At 42.9% G+C, this 19475-nt stretch overlaps 1 protein-coding gene across 6 annotated transcripts in view; it reads left to right on the top strand.

Annotated features, from left to right (window-relative positions):
- Nucleotides 1–10705: 10705 nt before the first annotated feature.
- Nucleotides 10706–19475, top strand: part of LOC111079004 (metabotropic glutamate receptor 2) — a 44273-nt gene continuing 35503 nt past the window's right edge. For 4 of the 6 annotated variants that reach the window (XR_005967542.1, XR_005967543.1, XM_041592081.1 and 1 more), the window contains exon 1: nucleotides 10706–12441. Coding sequence is in view for 2 of the 6 variants with exons in the window: in XM_041592081.1 (XP_041448015.1) it covers nucleotides 10977–12441 (1465 nt within the window). In the remaining 4 variants the exon portion in view is untranslated. Of the gene's footprint in view, nucleotides 12442–16582; nucleotides 16601–16628; nucleotides 16645–19475 lie in introns of those variants that run through there. The other 2 variants (XM_022373989.2, XM_041592082.1) reach the window with 2 other exon arrangements.

Consider the following 19475-nt stretch of genomic DNA (forward strand, 5'->3'; position numbering starts at 1 on the left):
AACGCCTGTCATCAACGTAATTATGCTGTCAACAAAAAAGAGGAGAAAAAGAACACAGCGTGAAAACGAACGGACGAACGGGCATCGTCATGGTTGGGGGGGACAGGATGGGGGCTACAGTGGAGAACTGTCCAGGTCATCGTCATCATTATCAGCTGCTTGGCGTGTCTTGGGATTCCAGTTCTCTCTCGGCTCCAACGATGTGCGAAGGTATTAAATGTTCAGCACGTTTCACTCCCACTACCTCTCACCCACGTTGCCTGAGGCTCAAGCTGTTTTGGATTGTCTGTCTGTCGATCTGTCTGTGTAAATATTTATTTAATGTTTATTGGCACGCACTTTCCACGTCGTCTTCTGGTTGACTACCTAATTGTGCCGTTAAGCATTGGACAGCTTTTTGTATTCAATTTGCAGCGTACCAAAAATCACAAAGTAAAACTACGCACACAAAGCCTACAAAGGGGTGGACCCTAATGAATAGATTAAAGTACTGCACTTTGTTGCTGCCAGTGGCAATAGGAGCGTGCCGAGACTTCTGTATGCCCCTTCCTGTCCCTTGGAACGAGTACCTTTAATCTGAGAGTACCCCCACAGCAGCAGCAGTGGCAGCAGCAGAGGTAAAATTTTCGGGTAATTGCACTTTTGGGATCCAAAAATAGTTCTCGAGCACAGAAATTTACATGCAAAGTAAGAGAGTGGAAAATGGTTTTAAATGTGCCTGTGGGCCGCCAAATTGTCATCCCCAGATACACAAACGAAATTAGAAGGTTTCTGTGTGACTCTGTGACTCGTTGCCTTTGTGCCTCCATCCTTCTGACCACTGGCTTAGCTTAGACTTTGATATACTCTACACATGTTTGTATAGGAATAATGCCACAAAGCTGAGGTCTGGGTGGATGCTGCTGTGTGCCAAGTGTTGCAGTAAACACAGTTGCTGTATGACAGGGAAAGCAAAGGAAAACTTATGGAAAAAAAGAGAAAAAAAGTTTCTGGCCTACTACTCAAAATGATGAATGTGCTCGTTGTGTGTCCCCCCGCATTCGCATTTTCATTCCCATCAATTATTTTGCTTGTGTTTTTATCTCACGTTTGTGCCTGAAATTGGCAGCATATTTCGCATCTTTAATTTTTCCTTTCTTTTCGATTACTAGGAATGGAAACTCATTAAGAACTTTTACAGAAAATAAACTAGCTTTAAACACTAATGGAGGCCTGAACGCATTTAATCCGCTTTGAGAAATGCATTCACATTCACTCCATGCGGAGGCCAGTCACAAGGTTCATGAAAATGTATCCAAATGAAAGATTACTTGTTGAAAGATTACTTTCTGATGTAATGTCACTGGCTTAGCCTTTTTAATGCAATTATTTCAATTTCAGGTAAAATATCATAAACCACTTTTCGAACGCAGCAGTTCGGGGAATCCCATTTGGTCTACATCGATGTTAACAGAGGTCTGTTAGGAAATTTCCCAAAACAAGAGATAACAGCAGCATCCTGCTGCTGTCTTGTCCCCACAGGACACCCGACTCCGTGTCGTTGCCACAGCTCGGAGAATGCTGCTGCTGTTAGTCTTAAACGCGATTCCAAAGTGAAAGGTTGCCGCCTGCTCCTTCCTGTCCGTTGAGAAAAAGTTTCGCAAAAAGTTTCACCCAAAAGGAAATACAAGTCAAAATTCTTGGGAAATTGTGTGATCTTTTTAATGAGAAAAAGTTATTTAAATACTAAATAAATTAAAGCAAATATTGTGTGCCATAATGTGTACTTATGTATCCAATTATTAATTCAACTATTTCAATATCGGATTAAAACTAATATTTCCTGTTGGAAGCATAAGTAAGTTTCGAAATGTTGGAGTTGATTAATAATTTAATATTCAAAATGTATTGTCCAATCGTTGCTTGGATCGTAAAAGCAAGTGAAAATGTATCAAACGAAATAGGAAATTTCCTTTTCGCAAAAATAAATGCAAAGCAATAAATCAGAGCAGAGGCTTTAGAATTCCATCTAGCGCCGGCATTTCCACTTATTGCTTTTGTTGTGAAACTCATTTGCACCGAGAAGTTAAATGCAACAACGCTGATTTATGACAATTCCAACACCCTGACAGGAGCGGCTAAAAAGGAGCCACAGGGCAGGAAGGGGTGCAAAGGGCCAATGACCAAGTGCGAGAAGGGCAACAAAGAAACGTGGCATGCTCCTCTGCGCTCTGCGCGGCCTCTCGCCTCGTTACTGGTCTGCAACTGTGACAAATGTGGCATAACAGAAAAGAAAATTAATTTTCCGAGCTCCGGCAGGAGATATAATAAAATTCAATTATTCGTGAAATTAATTGTGTTTACAGAAAATGCAAATTGAAAGCAAACAAAGGCCAAAGTCGAATTTATATTTAAAGTTGAGTTGCCATTTGAGTACAACATTTAATGGGTATCGATCCCTTCTTAAAGCTTCTTCAAAGCCCTGCCAAGGCTATGGAAACTAAAGTAATTATTCATCAATGAAAATTCTCAGATGTTTCACATAGGAGGAACCACTGCGCTGCACTGCATGATGTAATTAGCCAACAATTGGACCAACGTATCCGCATCATTTCTTACCTTGCAAACTGCGTTAAATTCTTTGTTTTCCATCTTCCCACCTTGGTGGCCATTAGTGTTGGTTCATTGGGAAGGATTCCACAGTGATGTGCAAACTTTTGGCTGTACTTTCGATTGGCTTACCTGCCACACTTTGCTACCTCTTTCAAGGATAAAGTTTTTCGTTTATTACCCTCTGATTTACCTGCCCCAATTATTGCAGAAATTAAAGGCGGGGCAAAAGAGTTAAGTTGTTGTCTAATAACTTTAAACATCGTTGAGGCAGAAGTTTTAATCACAACTGCCAGAATATTATGTAGTGTCATTTAAGAAGGTTGCACAAGGCTACTGGGAAACGGGACACTTGCTAACACTTTCTCGTCTAACTCAACTTTACTGGCAGCTTCCCTACACTTTTTCACTTGTGCCTTCCATTTGGGGGCAGCTTTAATGTTGATGAGCGACAGCATGCTTCCTGCCTTAGTTTCTTAAGGCCCTGGTGACTACCTGTGCACCTATGATGGAGAGTACTACTCCAGTGAATTTCCCCAAGCTCTTGATGCCACACTGATGCAATTTGAAGGCTTTTCTACTTCACCCGTTTTTCCACTCTCTTTTTTGAATTCTTGAAGTAAAATGCAATTTAATCAGCATTTAGTTAACCGTTAGAAGTCCGAGAGTCTCTGATTATAAAATGCTTTTTGTTAAATTGTCATTACTGAAGGTTTTTCGGTGGAGAGAGTTTCAAGGACATTGGCAAGACTACGGCCCTGCCCCCGAAGGGATTGCCAAGTGAGGCGTATCTGTGGAATGCCACCACCCCCATGGTAGTCACGCTTTATGCCTGATTGATGCCCGGATGCGGAGGCCCCCAATCCAATCATAAATTGAATCATTCCAGAGCGGGCCGTGCTCTGGCCCCATTGCTTTAATTAAATTTTCTATGAGCAGATTAACAACAATAAGTGCTGGAATGCAAATTATGCCCATGGGAAAGAGAGCGCGAGTGCGTGAATAAATAAATATTTTAGGAGCGAATAAAAAGAAAGTTTGCCATCCGCGCGCCCCTAAACAATGAGGTCTGCCACAGAGAGGAAGCGGAAGTGGAAGTGGAGGGCAGCCACTTCTCTTCCGCCATTAATATTTATTATTTCTGCCTTCTTTGGCTGCTCTCTTTATGGCTCTTTAAAGCCGTCCGTCCGTTAGAGCACCCATTAAATAGCAACTTGTGTCAGATTAGCGCCAGCCACCAGCCGAAACTGGTGACTGGGGCTGCTTGCGCTTGCTGCCACCATCTCCTGCTTTAAGCCTTATTAAAAGCTGCACTTTAATCTCTATAATGCTAAATAATAAACCTGATTAAAGCTGGCGACTATTAAGTCTTGCCATGCACCATACAGCGCTTCCGAACAGATACAAATTCTCGACTGCATTTGAATTTGCATTTGCATTTGGATGGTAATAGAATTAGATGGGATTTGGCTTTGACTTTGCTCTGGGGTCCTTTGCCCTTTGGTCTCACAGCTGAAAGCGAAGTATCTTGCCAATGAGCTTCAGAATTATCTCAAAGATATGCACGATCAAGCACAGCTGAAGTCTGAGGGAACGAGAAAGATGTACGTAGGTTGTCTTTGGATTTGCCTAGAAATATTTGTTTGTGTGTGTGCCGTAAACAGAAAGCAATGTCAACTGCAACAGCAATTTTGCATCGTTTGCTTTGTCCCTATCTTCGCCTTTGAGTCTGTACTCTGTACATGCAGACAATTGTCCCATAAGGTATGCTATTTGTCCTGTCTGCATGTTTCTATACGAATAAATCTTGCTCAGCAATCAAAAAATGTTCTCCCTAGAATTTTTTTAGTGTTCTGGAATTTGTATTATGTTTATCAGAGCGAATTTTACACGAAATCAAATGTTCTCGGTTTTTTTAAATTTATTTTTTTCATGACAGCATACAATTCTGATTGAGTATTTCAACAATTTTCAAGTACTTATATCGCCATGAGGAATTCGTTCAGCGAGTGCTTAAATTTACATTATTTATTTATGAGCTTGTCGTTTGATTTATGAAGCTGCTTCCCCTGTCATTCTCCGGTTACCATGTGAGGAGACTCCCTCCCCACTCCCTATTATTTGCTGCTACAAATGCACGACTCATGGCGCACACACGAGTATTTGTGCAAACATTGTATGTGCCCCCACTTAGGGGCATTAGCCAGGCCGCACTCCGTGGATCAAGAGCTCAACCACAATCCGAAATCCTTGTTTTTTTCCAGCTTTTGCTTGTGTATTATTTATCGAGAGAGAGAGAGCGTGTTTGTTTGTTATACATACCAGGTCGAGAGATATGTGAATATGTATGTTTGCACGTACTCGATAGACATGAATAATACGTCTAATTATAATCGCAGTCGAATGAATGATGCCCTCGGTGCTCTGTGTGCCTCCGGAATCGCTAGTCCATCTTTATATCCTTCCCACAAAACAACTTGTGCTTCCCGCATAAGGTCAGAGTTCATTTGCCAGGCTAATTCTAATTATCAGTCAGACTCTCAGGCATTCAGGCCATTCAGGCATGCTTCAACTGAAAGCGGAAGCAAAAAAGCCAATAAATCTACCATTGGGGTGTGGTTTTAATTATGGTTTTGATGGGGCTTACTGATTGGATGAATGCCCCCCACATTCTCTTTTGTGGGGAGCTGCATGCAATTAATATGCAATCTACAGAAACCCGTTGCTAATTAACTGGAATAAGTACTGCACTCTCTCTCTCTCTCTCCCTCACCATCGAACCCTCAAGCGAGCAGAAATGCCAAGCTGATTGTATCACAAATCTGTAGCCACAGGTGGAGGCGCACTTTTGGGGGTTTCGTTCCCCGTTTTGCGATAAGCAAATACTGTGTTGGCAGGGTCGTGGGGCAAGCGACACATCTCCAATTACGATGCTCACATGGATGCAAAGCACACAGCAGAGCAGCAGCAGCAGCAGCAAACCGACCAATTTCAAGCACAATCAACTTTAACCTCCTCCTGCATTGGTGAAAAGCCCCTGTGGTCTAGTGGTTCTGTGGCTTCTCGTTCGGGGCCAAATGGAAACGAGCCAACAATCCGCCATCAGTGGATGATGCTGTGTGCCGCAGTTTGACTTTTATGCCAACAACATTGTGTGTCGTGTCTCCGCCTCCCCTTGGCACTGTCTCTGGCGGGTTTAAGCAGGAGGCAGCACTCTATCTGCTGCACGCATCATTTGCTTTCCATACGTACGTATGTACGTTCGTACGTGTACGTGAGAGTGACAACATTAAATAATCCATTTAATGTGGCGTGCATATCATATCCAATGCTATCAAATGCCAATCTCCATACAAGCTCCATACACCCTCCATCAGGACTGCCGAAGGAGTTTGGGCCACAGCTGAACACAAAATCAATGAAGAACAGCAAACAGTGTTCCAACTTTTTTGAGGAAGTGGCATCCATCCATTCTCCATGAGAGTCGCCTTACCAGCAGACGAAAATGAGAAAAAAAAAATATACGAGACCAAAATGGAGAATCATGTAAGAGAATTTCGATGATGCTGCGCGTTGTATTACCTTTTGGCGTGCCTTGACGCTGACAGACAGCACAGAACAGAACTGCCTCACCTCACATATCTGCGCCTTCTCTTCTCTTTTGGCTGTCTTAATTGATGCCACGCTGTGGAGGTACACTTATTCATTTGATGAACTGAAACTGAAACTGAGAGCAGGCCGACAGGCGTCCCACTTCAGGAGGTATCCGCAAAGCTGCCGCTGGCGTAGCTTCGTTTGTGTCCGTGTAAAGCAATTTCCGTAATGAGTTTCTCTTCTGCGGAGCACTTAAAAGTATTTCGCGTATGTTCCTTTTGCTTATTCGGAGCTCTGCGTGTGTGTGTGTGTGTCTGTGCGTGCGTCGTAAATTGCTTTTGGTTCTCCTCATGCTGCTCCTGCTGATGCTGCTTGTTGTAATGCGATTAATTTTGATTAATTTGTTGCGCCTTTTTCCCACCATCTCGTAATCCACCTTTGAATCTGAGGTGGCAATACTTTGAAGTGGATTTCAAGTCCTTTTGGTTTGCACTTCATTTTCGCTGCCGTAAATCCCACACAATTTGGTGTCTCATTCGTACCATCTTTCGAATCTAGAAAATAAATTAATTAACCAAAGAATATATCAGATCACTTAAGCGGTGAATAAACGCTTTGACACAGCATCAATTAACTGAACTACGAGATGGCGCCGTGCCCCCCACACACAATCGAGCTAATTATTCAATTTATGCGCGGACTCCCGCGACCCCATCTCACTTTCAAAATTGGATTAATTTGTTTGTGCCACCGAGTCGCAGAGCCGCGAGAATTGCCGCCAGTGACGCTTTTGGCCTGTCACGGCCAATTTTCCGTGGCAGAAGGCAGAATGTTTGTCGTTTGGGTAGGGGGTGGTAGTGGGAGCGGATTGTGAGTGTCGACGCATGTGTGGCAGATTTTGGCGCCATTGACCAAACAGCTTTTCCGCCTGGAAAAACTCGAAATAAAATTGCGTGAAATTGGTCGCTGGACAGTGCTTTTCGCTGGCCATGATTCAAATTCTATACGGATAACAGTGAAGAGTTGAGAGCTCTTGTGTACTGGCCGTGGCTAATGCCTGTCCCGGCCCCCGACTACTATGATGGGCTCTCAGGAGTGTTGCCAATAATGTATACAATGAGATGCAATGCAGCTTTTCGGAACCCTATTCCCGCCTTTGGCATTGAATATGTGATACCTCTGCAGTTCCATCCACCGATAGTTCCTCTTGAAGTTGCTTGTACGGTAATTACATAATTGGTTTTTATTTAACGGAAACAGACATTTATTGATCGACCGTCAAATAACAAGGAATTTCGTCCTCTCTTTTAACTTAGCCATGAGGAGACTAATTTCCATTTTTGAGGGAGTTTCCCTGATGCATGTTACATGATGCTACTAATTAAAAGTTTGCTGAAACACTTTCCAAACATTCTGCGTGTCGCCAAAATTCGTTTTTAAAATTTTTATCCACGAGGAGTGGCAACGGAAACGAAAGGCGAGCGAGCGAGATAGCGAGCAAGTGGCCAATGGCAAACAACAATGAAAACGCGTAAAATAAAATTAATGTGCAAACTTTTTAGTTGGCAAAACAATAAAAATGATAATAAATGGAATTAAGTGACTAGAATGCAAAGCGAACAAAAAAGTATCCCAACCAAGAATGGTTGACCATTGGAAAAATGTATATAACAAATTTATAGTAGAGATATGGATTTATGGACTTAACTGGTTAATTTAATTAAAGTAAATTAAATTAAAGCGGCTGCTTCAGCAGATCAGCAGCGTGAGTGAATTATGGCCTTGTTATATACATATTTGAGCCACTCGCACATACACATACACTCTATAAGGGTTGACAAATACACAAACAGTCGCACACATTATAAATATTTAATGCGAGTTTTGCCCAACATATGGATTGTGGATTGCATATTCATTAAAGATAATCACGATTTAAGTGGACGTTCGGTCAGTCATCACCACTCTGCCTGCCGTCACGTTCCTGCCATTAAGCTGGAGTCAAGCCGTCGTCCAGCCACAGGATAATAAATAATATTTTAATAATTGAGCGGCGTACGGCACTACGATGGCTTAGCCATGCCCACATGCCCCACAGCACATGCGGGGCTCATTAATTTTTCATTTCGCTGCAGCCTTTCAGGGCAACGAGCACATTTCCCCTTTCCACAGTTTTGCACATTTTTTCGCTCCATTCAACTTTTTGCATAATTCGCGCATAAAAAATCATGGCCTGGCCAAAACTGTAACATGAGCATTACCTGAAACGGTTATCTGTCTGTGTGTCTGTGTTTTTGTGTGTCTTTGTTTGTGTGCAAATAACGGCTTAAACCTAAAACCGAATTTTGGCCCCCGAAACCGAAAACCGGAACGAGCTCAAATGAAAAAAGCGCCTCGGGACCCCAAAGCTGTTAGGCTTTATATGTGTGTCCTGTCCCTTCCCAAAGATCTCATACAGACACGCAACCAATGAGGTTTGGCTGAAAACAAAATGAAGCTTTGCTGTTTTGCTGACAAATCAAAGTGATTAAAATATCCTAAATGTCAAAAAAAATGCCTAAACTCTAAAGGAACACTCATAAGGTTATTTGCATTTGTGGAATGTTGTTCGTTCCTTTTGGATTCGCCCCAACAGCCCCATAAAACTGTTTACTCAGGGTTTTCCCTCATCCATCGATTGACTCTTTGGGCACACAACCCCCTGCCCTCCAGTCATCAATGAGGATATCCTGTAACTGTAATGAAAAACGGAAATGGACCACATTTATAAATATAGTAAAAATACAAAAAATCTAAGAAAATTCTGCAATGAATGGGCGGGCCATCGATGGGTGTCATTCAATGGCGCCTGGCTAAGCCGGAAATCGGGTTAAATGGCAAATCTAATCAAAGTATTTTCATTAATGATGTCGAGTTAATTAGTTAACAGGGCAGCCAGAAAAAGGCGTCGCTTTTTGCTCATTGGAAGAAGCCAATTAGCCACATTGCCGCTGTGGTCTGTTGAGAGGCCACTCTAGTGGGCTTTCGATGGGCGCCCATAAGGCTAACAAAATATGTGTCCAATAAATATAAGGGAATTACAATTTATGGCAGCTTTAAAAGCTGCATAAACGTTCCTTAGGGCTGGTCTAACGATGCGTATGCTTAATATATTGAGTAAAATTTCATCGTCCGAGAGGGCGATGGCGATTCTTTAATGTTTCGTCATTTATCTTAAATGCCGGAAATATTTTGGGCCCGCTCCAAACATTGCTGAACCGAAAATAGCGGCAGGATTTTCCTGTATAGCGCTCTGAAGGTCGAGCAGAATTTGGACACATGGCTCTGGAAATAAGTGTCAACTGGCATGTGAAAATGAACAAGATGTGTGTGGTGCGGTGGTTGGGCAGTGCGGGGGATGCCACAAACTGTCGAGACGTGGCCATAAATTTACGTGCAGCGTAACTAATGAAAACGTTGCTGCCGTCGTCAACATTGTCTGCCTGCCCGAGGCCCGGAATGCAAGCCGAAACTTAATTAATCTCATCAATTTGCTGCCACTGACAAATTCCCCAATGCGTGGACGCGTGTGCGTGGGAATTGGGGAAAACGTAGTAAATTTGTAAGGAAAACAACCCAATCCCAACCCATCCATTGTTCTGCAGTGCATATATTAGGCTGGGGGACTCTGAAAACTTTCACCACAATGCCTAAAAGAGTTAGAAAAAATATACTGTACTCCTCCATGGAATGGAATTCATACTACAGATGGATGGAGCAATCGATGCAAATTAAGTTTCAGTTTAAATTGGTTTCTACTTTCAACTGATCTGCCCGTTTCCGTGTTAAAAGGCAAGGCAGAGAGCAAAGAAAACAAACCAAATAGTTTTTTGGCACAGCTCTATGGGTCTCTCTAACAGAAAATCAAATACAGACTTATTACTGGTAAATTTTTGAAAGGGATACTTGGTGTCGTAGAGACACGTTCTATGTGAGCGTTTAAAGGATTAAGAAAACTTAGAGGCTAAGTCTACGAAGGCAGGGTTTAGCTACGCTCTTGTATAAACATAAACGCTCTTATATAAACAAATTAAGTTCTTTTTTGGGAAGATTTAAAATATAATATTGCATGCGAATAACTCTCAGAGATCTATCTCCACAAACAGCTTTATTAACTTGTGTGCATCCTCTCTAAGCGGGAGTGGTGGGAGGCAGTGGCAGAAATTCCACTCGGATATCCGGCAAGCGTTCTCCCTCGAGTTTTTGGGGCAGACAGACAGACAAATGTCTGCTCATTTTGATGCACATTTTTACTGCTCATTAAATTCGCTTAACTACGTACATTTATAATTCACTTCCATTCCGTTTTCCCTCCTATTTTCGTTCGTATTCCATGCTTTGGGTTTTCCTCTGCACAATTTCCCTACTAACGGGGTTTTCCACTTGTGTTTCATTTTGCAGTTCTGCCGGACATAAAAATAACACTGCAGCGGTTGCGGCCGCAACAAAGTTGTAGACCGAGACCAGACCCCATAAGCCCAATCTCCGTGCAGCAGGAGCCACTGAAATTAGCAGCCACATCAATTTTCAGCTCGGACTTAATTAAACGCGTGTTGTCGACGGCCAGCTGAATTCCGGGACGAATTCTTGTTGAAAATTAATTGAAATTTACAACCCGAAACGACTGGCAACAGGCGGAAAACAAATGCGTTCAACATCGTCAATCCAGCTGCTCCTGCTGCTGAGCCCGGTTGCGCCTCCGCTTTCGTTGTTGCACTGATCTCATCAAACACACCCAACAAGTTTGCGGAGAAATGGCTGGAAGAACACAACAGGCACGAGGCGCCACCAACACCGCCACTGTCACGGTTCTGCTGCTACTGCTACTGACGAGCTGCGGGAATTTTCAACAAGCATTGGGGCACAATGGAGACCAGCCATTACCGTGGCTATGGGACGAGGGAGCGACGACAGCTATGCCAAGGTCCACACTGTACTCTGCGAACAAAAGCGGCAATTTAAATTCGCGATTTGCAACAGAACCAGAACCAGCAGCAACACCGCTCACCGAAACCATGAGACCCATAGATGAGCAGCAGGTGACAGCCGTAGTGGAGGAAGCGGTCCTTCAGGTGACACCCGCAAACGAGGGAGAACGCAGAGCAGGCCAATTACCTTTAAGTGTGCTTGCAAGTGCAGCTTCAACTGCAACCGGAAATCTAATATCAACAACAACAGAAGGACAAGAAGGTTCTTCCAAGTCTTTTGTGTCCAGAATACTGGGAAAAGCAACTGTAAACCAGCAGCAGAAGCTGATGAAAGATACAGTTACCATGGCAGAAAGTGCTAAAGCAGCAGGAGCAGAAGCGGAACCTAGAGCAGTGCCAGGTGTTGCAGGATCAGCAAAAGAAGCAGCAGCAGCATCGGTAGTGCCAAACGGAAGGGCAGCAACCACAGAGACAGCAACCGAGATACAACGGATGCGAGTCATGCAAGCACAAGCCGCAACAGAGGAACCGGAGATGCCCTTAAAAACAACTGTATTACCCGTGGAAAATGTGCAACCAATGGCCGCGGCAGCAGCAGAAGCAGCAGTGGGTGCCACAGAGCCAACAATCCCAAGGGGAAAAGCAAACAATGAAACTACAGCTGGTACACCACCAACAGTTCCAATAATACATATACAAGAGAAGCGCGTGGCGCCAACGACACCCACACCTACAACAACAAAAACATCGCATGGAGAAAATAAAAATGTTGGCCAAGCTGAAATCAAATTCAATATGGACATGCTGGCTGCCACACAAAGCTATGTTAATGCCACTGGGCCGACATGGGGCGAAACACAGCAAACAGATCCAATAGCGATGTCCACAATAATAGAAACAACGCTTCAAATAGCAGCAGCCGCAGGAGTTGGAAAAACCGTGCCTACACCCAGGTTATTGGGCGGAGCCGGCCACATGGTGCAACTCCTGGCCAATGCTATGGGCAGCTCCGCACCACCGCCCTCATCCGTGTGGCCCGTGAAACATGCGGCAGTGCTGGAGGGCGACGTCATCCTTGGCGGCCTAATGATGGTGCATTCGCGTGAGGACAGCATCACCTGCGGGCCCATCATGCCACAGGGCGGCATCCAGGCACTGGAGGCGATGCTGTATACCCTGGACCAAGTGAACAAGCAGCAATTGCTGCCGAACGTCACACTGGGCGCCCATTTGCTGGACGACTGCGACAAGGATACCTACGGCCTGGAGATGGCAGTTGACTTTATAAAAGGTGAGTGTGCAAAGCAGAGTCCAAGCATCCATTTATAGAATTAACCTTACGCTTGAGGCCATTTCATTTGAGGATTGCAAACATTTTAATGTAAGAACAAGGCGAAAATGTGAAAAATGAAGCTTCTATGAGAGTTTTGAAACTTTTTCGATGGTGTGGGTTCCGCCTTGCGGGCCTTAATCCTCATCCTCTCTTTTCTCTATAATTTAAATTACATTTATTTTTTATGCCATGCCATAAATTGTGGTAAAGTTTCTCTGCGGCTAACCTTCCTCCAAATGGAGGAGGGCCTGGGCCAATAAATCTAGCCTAAACTCTTGGTTCTGTGGAAAGGATAAATACTATACATAAATACTCGTATATATTTTATGTTAATAGATGAATTGATAAGTGGATTGCTTATGCCCCGCCCCCACTACGCCACAAATCCATTGCGTGCATGCAGATTGACGCCCAGCGATGCGAATTAATATCTTATTTTTATGTATTTTGTGTGCATTCCTTGTCCAATTTGTTATTCAAATGAGAGTTTTCCAGCTGCGACTGGTATTGCTTGTTGCCCTTAACGAGAGTATACTCAAAATAGGTAGTAGTTTTCCATTTCCCTAGCAGATAACTGCAATGAGTATGACTGCATAGTGTAAGGGTATATGGCGGGTAGAATTTGTTCTCGTTCCTTTTTTTTTTTGTTTCGATGCGGTCACACGGTGGTTTTCCCATTTGCATTGCCACCTGCGGTTATGTGTGTGTGCACTTTATATATACAAATATTGAAGTATTTTTAAATTGGCAAACAAAAGCTGTCCAACAAAGTCATAACCTTTTCATTCTTGTTTTCTCTTTAAAAAACATGAAAAATACACACGCGTATTAAAGGCAAGTGAAAACAAAAAAATCAAAATAAAATAAATGGTTTTCATTAAAATGGTTGTGCGATTTTTCATTTTTTAAAAATTCGGCAAAAGGCCGAATGAATAAATCATTCCGTGCGAAAGCTATATTTAATGGAGTGCGGTCCATGAGTCATGTCAGGGGACTGCAGAATACTGTGTTTAAAATGCAGTGTCAGTGGGCAGGAAGTGGAAGCCATGTTTATGCAAATGCTTAGGTGTAAAACAACTTCCGGCCGGAAGTAAAAGCAGGAGGGATGACAAAGGAACTGCCAAGCATATCTATTAGCTTTCCCCAACAATTAACCCGAAACTAAACCATTAATTTCCTCAGATACAATGACGTCTGATGGGGGGGAAGAAGGATTTTAGCACACAAAAAGCAGATATTTAGTTGGATTAATCTCTTGCCTCTGCCATTTGCGGAGTGCATTTGCTTGGTTTTTTCAGTTGTCGCCAATAGTCAGCCACAGAGATGCGGCACTGAGTACAAGGGGGTCTGTTAAATGAATTCAGCTGCAACAGCCAGGAGTAAGCGGGGCCATTCATTTGTCTTCATTAGCATCTAGAGAGAGTGTAGGGAGCTATGGAAGATGATGCAAATAGATGATGTATCTTTTGTTTTAATTTTATCCACGCACCACTTTTGCCCACGTAAAGTCGCTGAAACCTTAAAAACCAAAACTAAAGCGTTGAAAAACGTGCATGTGGAATCTATTTTGTGGGATTTTATTGGATTTTGACTTTGGTTTGTGTCCTGGATACAAACACAGCCGCAGGTCTAACAGTTCTGTGGTATCTATTTAAGTGGATGTTGCTTAACATTTCGAGAGCTTCGGATTGTTTGTGTCCTGGCTAACATGATGTTACACACATACATCCATATATACCCATATGCCTCCTAGGTGGGTTGTTGCCTTATTTGGTTGGTTTACAGGTATATGTAGATATTTTGTATATGTAGATATATTTTATGTATTATATTCCTTATATCCAGCCTATTATAACAACAGAATATTCCTTATTTTACTTTGGAATATAAGGAACATACTCTCACATTTTTTGCTGCCATTTCGCTATTATGGAGCGTAAATCCGTGGAGTAGGCCGCTCAAACCATTATAGGTATATATATTTTATGCTAGGGTTCAATATCCAATGCCATCGAATCAGAGGCAGACCTCTACTGACCCAGTTCGTTGGCAAATTGAAATTTTATTTTGGCCACACACACACATACATACAAACGCATATCCTGGTATTGTGTCAAACCACGCACAAGGCACAAGGCACAACGCACCCTCATCAAAGGGCGCATAAAAAAATTTATCTACCATGAAGCGCTGTGTCAACCCTGACCGCCGAAACTGTTTCTGTCCATTCCCAGTGATGCTGATGCTGATGCTGCCACTGATGCTGCTGCTACTGCTGCTCATATCATTTTAATTCGATGGGAAGCCCTCAATCTGCTGCCCACCCGCGCCTGCCGGCTCGGCTGGTCGTTGTTGCTGCTGTTGCCACTTAATGGAATTTGCCGCTTATGCGTTCCGCATGCCGCGCATTATCCTTTCTACGGCTGTCTGCCCCTCATGCCCCTATTGCCCAGCCTGCCTTTCAGCCATTTCCTGTGAAATTTGAGCTCTTCCTCGCCTGTTTCCTTATTTTTTTTCCCTTCCGTGCTCTGTGCTGTGTGCCTCTGCTTTCAGTTGACATGTTGCCTGTTTGGCAGAAAGTTTTTTTCTCCTTTGTTGTCCCCGTTGTTTTTTTTTCTTTTTTGTCAGCTTTTGCTCCCAATGCGGCTTTCGGCCTCTTTGGCTATCCCCAAGACTCCGCCCCTCACATGTGTACGCCTCTCGACCCGTCTCCGCTGTGTGTGCGTGTGTACGTTTCTGTCTTTTGACTTTGACTTTTAACCAGATGTTATTGGGGGACGACTGCTTTGTCTATGAAGTCTGGTTAATTTATATATGCCTTTAAGAGGGGGCTAAGCACAGCATTACTCGTATATTCATTCACTCACTTTGCTTGACATTTTATTCAAATTTGAACAATGAATATAATTGCTGTGTCTTTGTCTGTCTCTGGCTCTGTGTGCTTTTTGGCAGCCACAATTAAACGTTTATGTGTGTGCGAGTGGTAACAGTCTATCGATGCAAAGAATTTTGTTTTCTTGTCTTTTGGCTAAAACTTTGAATTAAAGCCATCCAAGGGGTTCAAGGGGCAGAATATAATAAAATATTTAAATAAAATAGTATAAAATTTAGTTAAAATCTGCTTTGGGTTGTCTGGGGTAAATGTCCGGCACGACACTGTGGCCGGTAATGTTATATGAAAATTATATTTGCTTTGCCTCGCCTCTGGGGCATGTTAGTTGCAACGAAACAATAATCGGTCTTTGTTGAATGCAACATGATACACTTGACGATGGCTTCCCCGCCCTCTTTGCCAGCGGTCGTCTCTCTACTTCTTTGTGATTCTGTTTATGTTTTTCTGCATTTTTCGCTGAATCTACTTACGGATTTTATTGTTGCGAATCCATGGTGACTGCCCCGTGGCATCCGATTGTTTACTTAGCTGACACAGCTGCTGATGCTGATGCTGGTGCTGCCTGTCTGCTTGTTGCCACTGCCACTGCCACTTATACTGTCAACTGTTTTCTGCTTGAGGCATTGTTGTCCGCTTAGGCATTGCCGCATTATTGACATTGTCTCCGGTGGCAGGGCCTCGCGGGAGCCTGAGACTTTTGCATTGCCAAGTTTCCCCCTTACGTTGTACATTTTGTCTGCGATTTGTTTCTACTGTTCACGTAGTTTGAGGCTACAGAAGATTTTTTTTTTAGCAATGCAGACTCTATAGCCTGAGAGGCACAGAAATATTACGTATACGCCGCAGAAAACTCTAACGATTTCTCATTTCATTGCACATTCGTCCCATTCCTCAATTCCATAAAGGTGTGATATTTGTCATCCGAGCGTATTGCTCCATAAACGCAGCAGACACAGCTTGTCGTGTTCCCCTCCGAGTAGAACGGATATAACAGTTCGCCAAGTGGCAGAGTGTCAGTATCACAGATGCTTACCCCGTTGCACGCAAACAAGTGTTTGTTCCATTCATAACTACGAGCGACGACACGAACACGAACACAAACACGAAGTGTCCTACAATTTTAGTACACTCCTTCGTGTATCCTGGCGGCTGTCGCCATCGCAGCCATCGACCTGGACGTTCAGTTGCACGCCGGTTCTTCACCAACGCAGACGCTTGCGGAAGGTAACCAACGGATGAGCTCTCCGAACAACAGTCCCTTATCACACGTAACATTTATCAGCGGGGGTGGTAGAAAGTGTAACGGTTAAAGTACTTCCCGGAGAGACTCTACTTGGCGGTGTGCAGTGAGGCTATGGAGCAGAGTTATTACTCTAAAAATGACACAAGGGAATTTTTAATGGAATGAAAATATAAAGAAAATCTGAGAAAATATCAAAATTAAATAAAAAACATTTGTGTGCTCTACTGGTATTGAAAATTAATTGAATGGAACATTTTGGAGTATTCGACAATTAAACACAAGAATTCTGAAAATGTCACAGCAAAATATCAAAATATGAATTTCGAATAACCAAAAAGTATACCAAAAATAAAGGTCTCCTCGTCCACCCGACGGGACAGCCAGCCAATGATTTAGTTAGTGCTAGCCACTTGCTTTGACCTCTAATTAATTAAGTTGCAACCGACCCCTTTGTCGCAGCTTAATAAATATATGGAGACGTCTCGCCTGCTACAAAAATAAATCTTATCAAGGCCGAGAACAAACTTCGTTATCAAAATATAAACAGAGACAGTGACTCAGAAGACGAGAGGTCTTTCATTTTAGGCCACAAAAAGAGGACAAAACAAATATTAATTAATATAAATTCTAAATAAATTTTTGTGGGGCGGCTCGAGAGGAAAGTTGGGCCCTCGGGTTGGAGTGAACAAGTAGAAAAAGTTGTAAAAAGTTTTGTGTGTTTGTGATTTTTGCTTTAGTCCCTTACCTTTAATTATAAGTTTTTTTTTTTTGTTTATTTCGACATCGGAAATAGAAAAAGTTTGATGCTCTGTATCTGAAGTTGAAGTTTAATTAAAGTGAAAGAGAGGCAGAGGCAGGATAAAATAATATCTCTCTCTCTGTCCTTTGAGTGTCTTTGAAAGAACCATACCTGTATCGTGTGAAGGCTTTATTTTGAAACAAAAACACACAACTGTACGTAAATCTGAGTAAATTATTATGCACACGCTGCGTTTGACGAGTGTGTGTGGCACAGGTGGTGCTCCGATAAACTTTGATGCCAGGGCAAAGCAATTAGGAACGTTTTAATGTAATGAGAAAATTATGCTAAAATCACAGACAGGCCTTCGTCTGATAAGCGGATATGAGGATGAAGTGCTTTAGAAAATGACAGCCAATGTGTGCTGCTCTCACTTTCACAGCGCTTTCAGGTTGATTGCCATTTCCTGTCGACCCACGGTGACACTGTGTATGGGTCTGGCCACAGGATATTCAATTTCCTCCTGCACAGCTGTGGCTGTTGACATTTTGTAATTTTATTTTCATTATTTTTGCACTTCCTTTCGGCACCCGAAGCGCACCCCTTGAGGGATGGGATGGAACCCCATCGGGCTCTAATAATTACCAAAGTCTCCCTCTGGCACCTTAATTCTTCTCTCGGTCTGTCAGCTTTTAATGATAGTTTGGGGACACAACAGAAGGGAGAGTGGCCTCACACAAAGGTTTGGTTTGGTCACGTAGCTGAGATAAATGCCATACTATAGTCCTGGTTCTGGTCTCTCCAGCTCCTGTCTGATGAGCTTTGTGGCTTGCCTTCTGGTCTCTGGTATCGCCGTGGGGCTGCCGCTGACAAATTCTGCTGGATTTGTTGCTTAACCTTTGTTTAATTGCTAAACCAAGCAATTAATTAACGGCTTCCTGTCGCATTCCCACTACACAAATTAACTCCATTTTTTTGATAGACTGCTGATATGTGGATTGGGTATTTTTTCTTTCAACAGCACTTTGCTCTGCATAAATGTTGACAATATTTCGTAATAAAAATATAATGTTACGTATATTTATAGCAGCGAGCTATTTGTAGGAAAAAGCAGTAATGGAAAACATACAAGAAATTATGAATGTCCACGTAAATTGTGCTTGTTTTCGACTGAAATAATGCTAAAAGCCAAACATTTCTACGCACAAATTCCACATAATTAGAAATAATTTTATTTTTCGCTTGCATTTAGCAACACATTATGATGATATTTTGTACCGCAACTCTAATGAGATTTCTCATGCCCTGTAACCAATCGACACACTAGAAAAAAAACGGCGAAAACCCTCGGTAGCAGACGGTAGTCAGACGAGAATTAATTATGGAAGCATGCCACGTGGGGCGTATGCGCAAACAAATATAATTAATAAATGCCTGTTAACGAGGGTGCAACAAACGCAATGACGACTCCGATATGCCCACAAACGCCACTGACATAATTTATTTATGGCGTGGCAGAGTCATAAATGGGGGAAACACTAAGACCGCTACCTGTTGCCAGCCACACAAACAGCCACACCATAAAGTCTCATGAGGAAAATAATTAGAAAATCAAATAAAAGCGCTACCGACTGTTGGGCAACTAGAGAACGCAGAAAAAGGGGTTCCGAGCTCAGCTGGAGGTATGGGTGAGTGCTGGGACGTCATTGTAGCCTTCGTTCCAGCGGAACGGAAACGGAAATGACGCAACTGCATCAAAGTTTAGCTCGTGGGTAAAGTTTCGGTTAACATCAAAAAGTTTCAGCTTGAAAGTTGCCAACGGAAGACGGTGGGGAGGGAGCGATTGATGCAAGTGTGAAAACAGGAAGTTACGCTAAGGGATCTGCAACTGCAATGCCCTCGACTCCCCTGACTCCACTATCTGGGCAGGTAAAAGTTTGATAGCAACTGAGAAGCAGAGTCGGACAAAAGGAGTAGCACTGAGATTCATAATAATTACTTTAAAGTATCACTCAAGTTGCAAGCTAGCCTACAGTTAAGGGAAACTCATTTGGAAATCCTTTCAGCGAAAGTTTTAATCCAGCAAAATGTTGCCGACAAGTTAACCCAAAACAGTG

This window comes from Drosophila obscura, unplaced genomic scaffold (genome assembly GCF_018151105.1).
Source record: "Drosophila obscura isolate BZ-5 IFL unplaced genomic scaffold, ASM1815110v1 contig_17, whole genome shotgun sequence".
Classification (NCBI taxonomy): Eukaryota; Metazoa; Arthropoda; class Insecta; order Diptera; family Drosophilidae; genus Drosophila; species Drosophila obscura.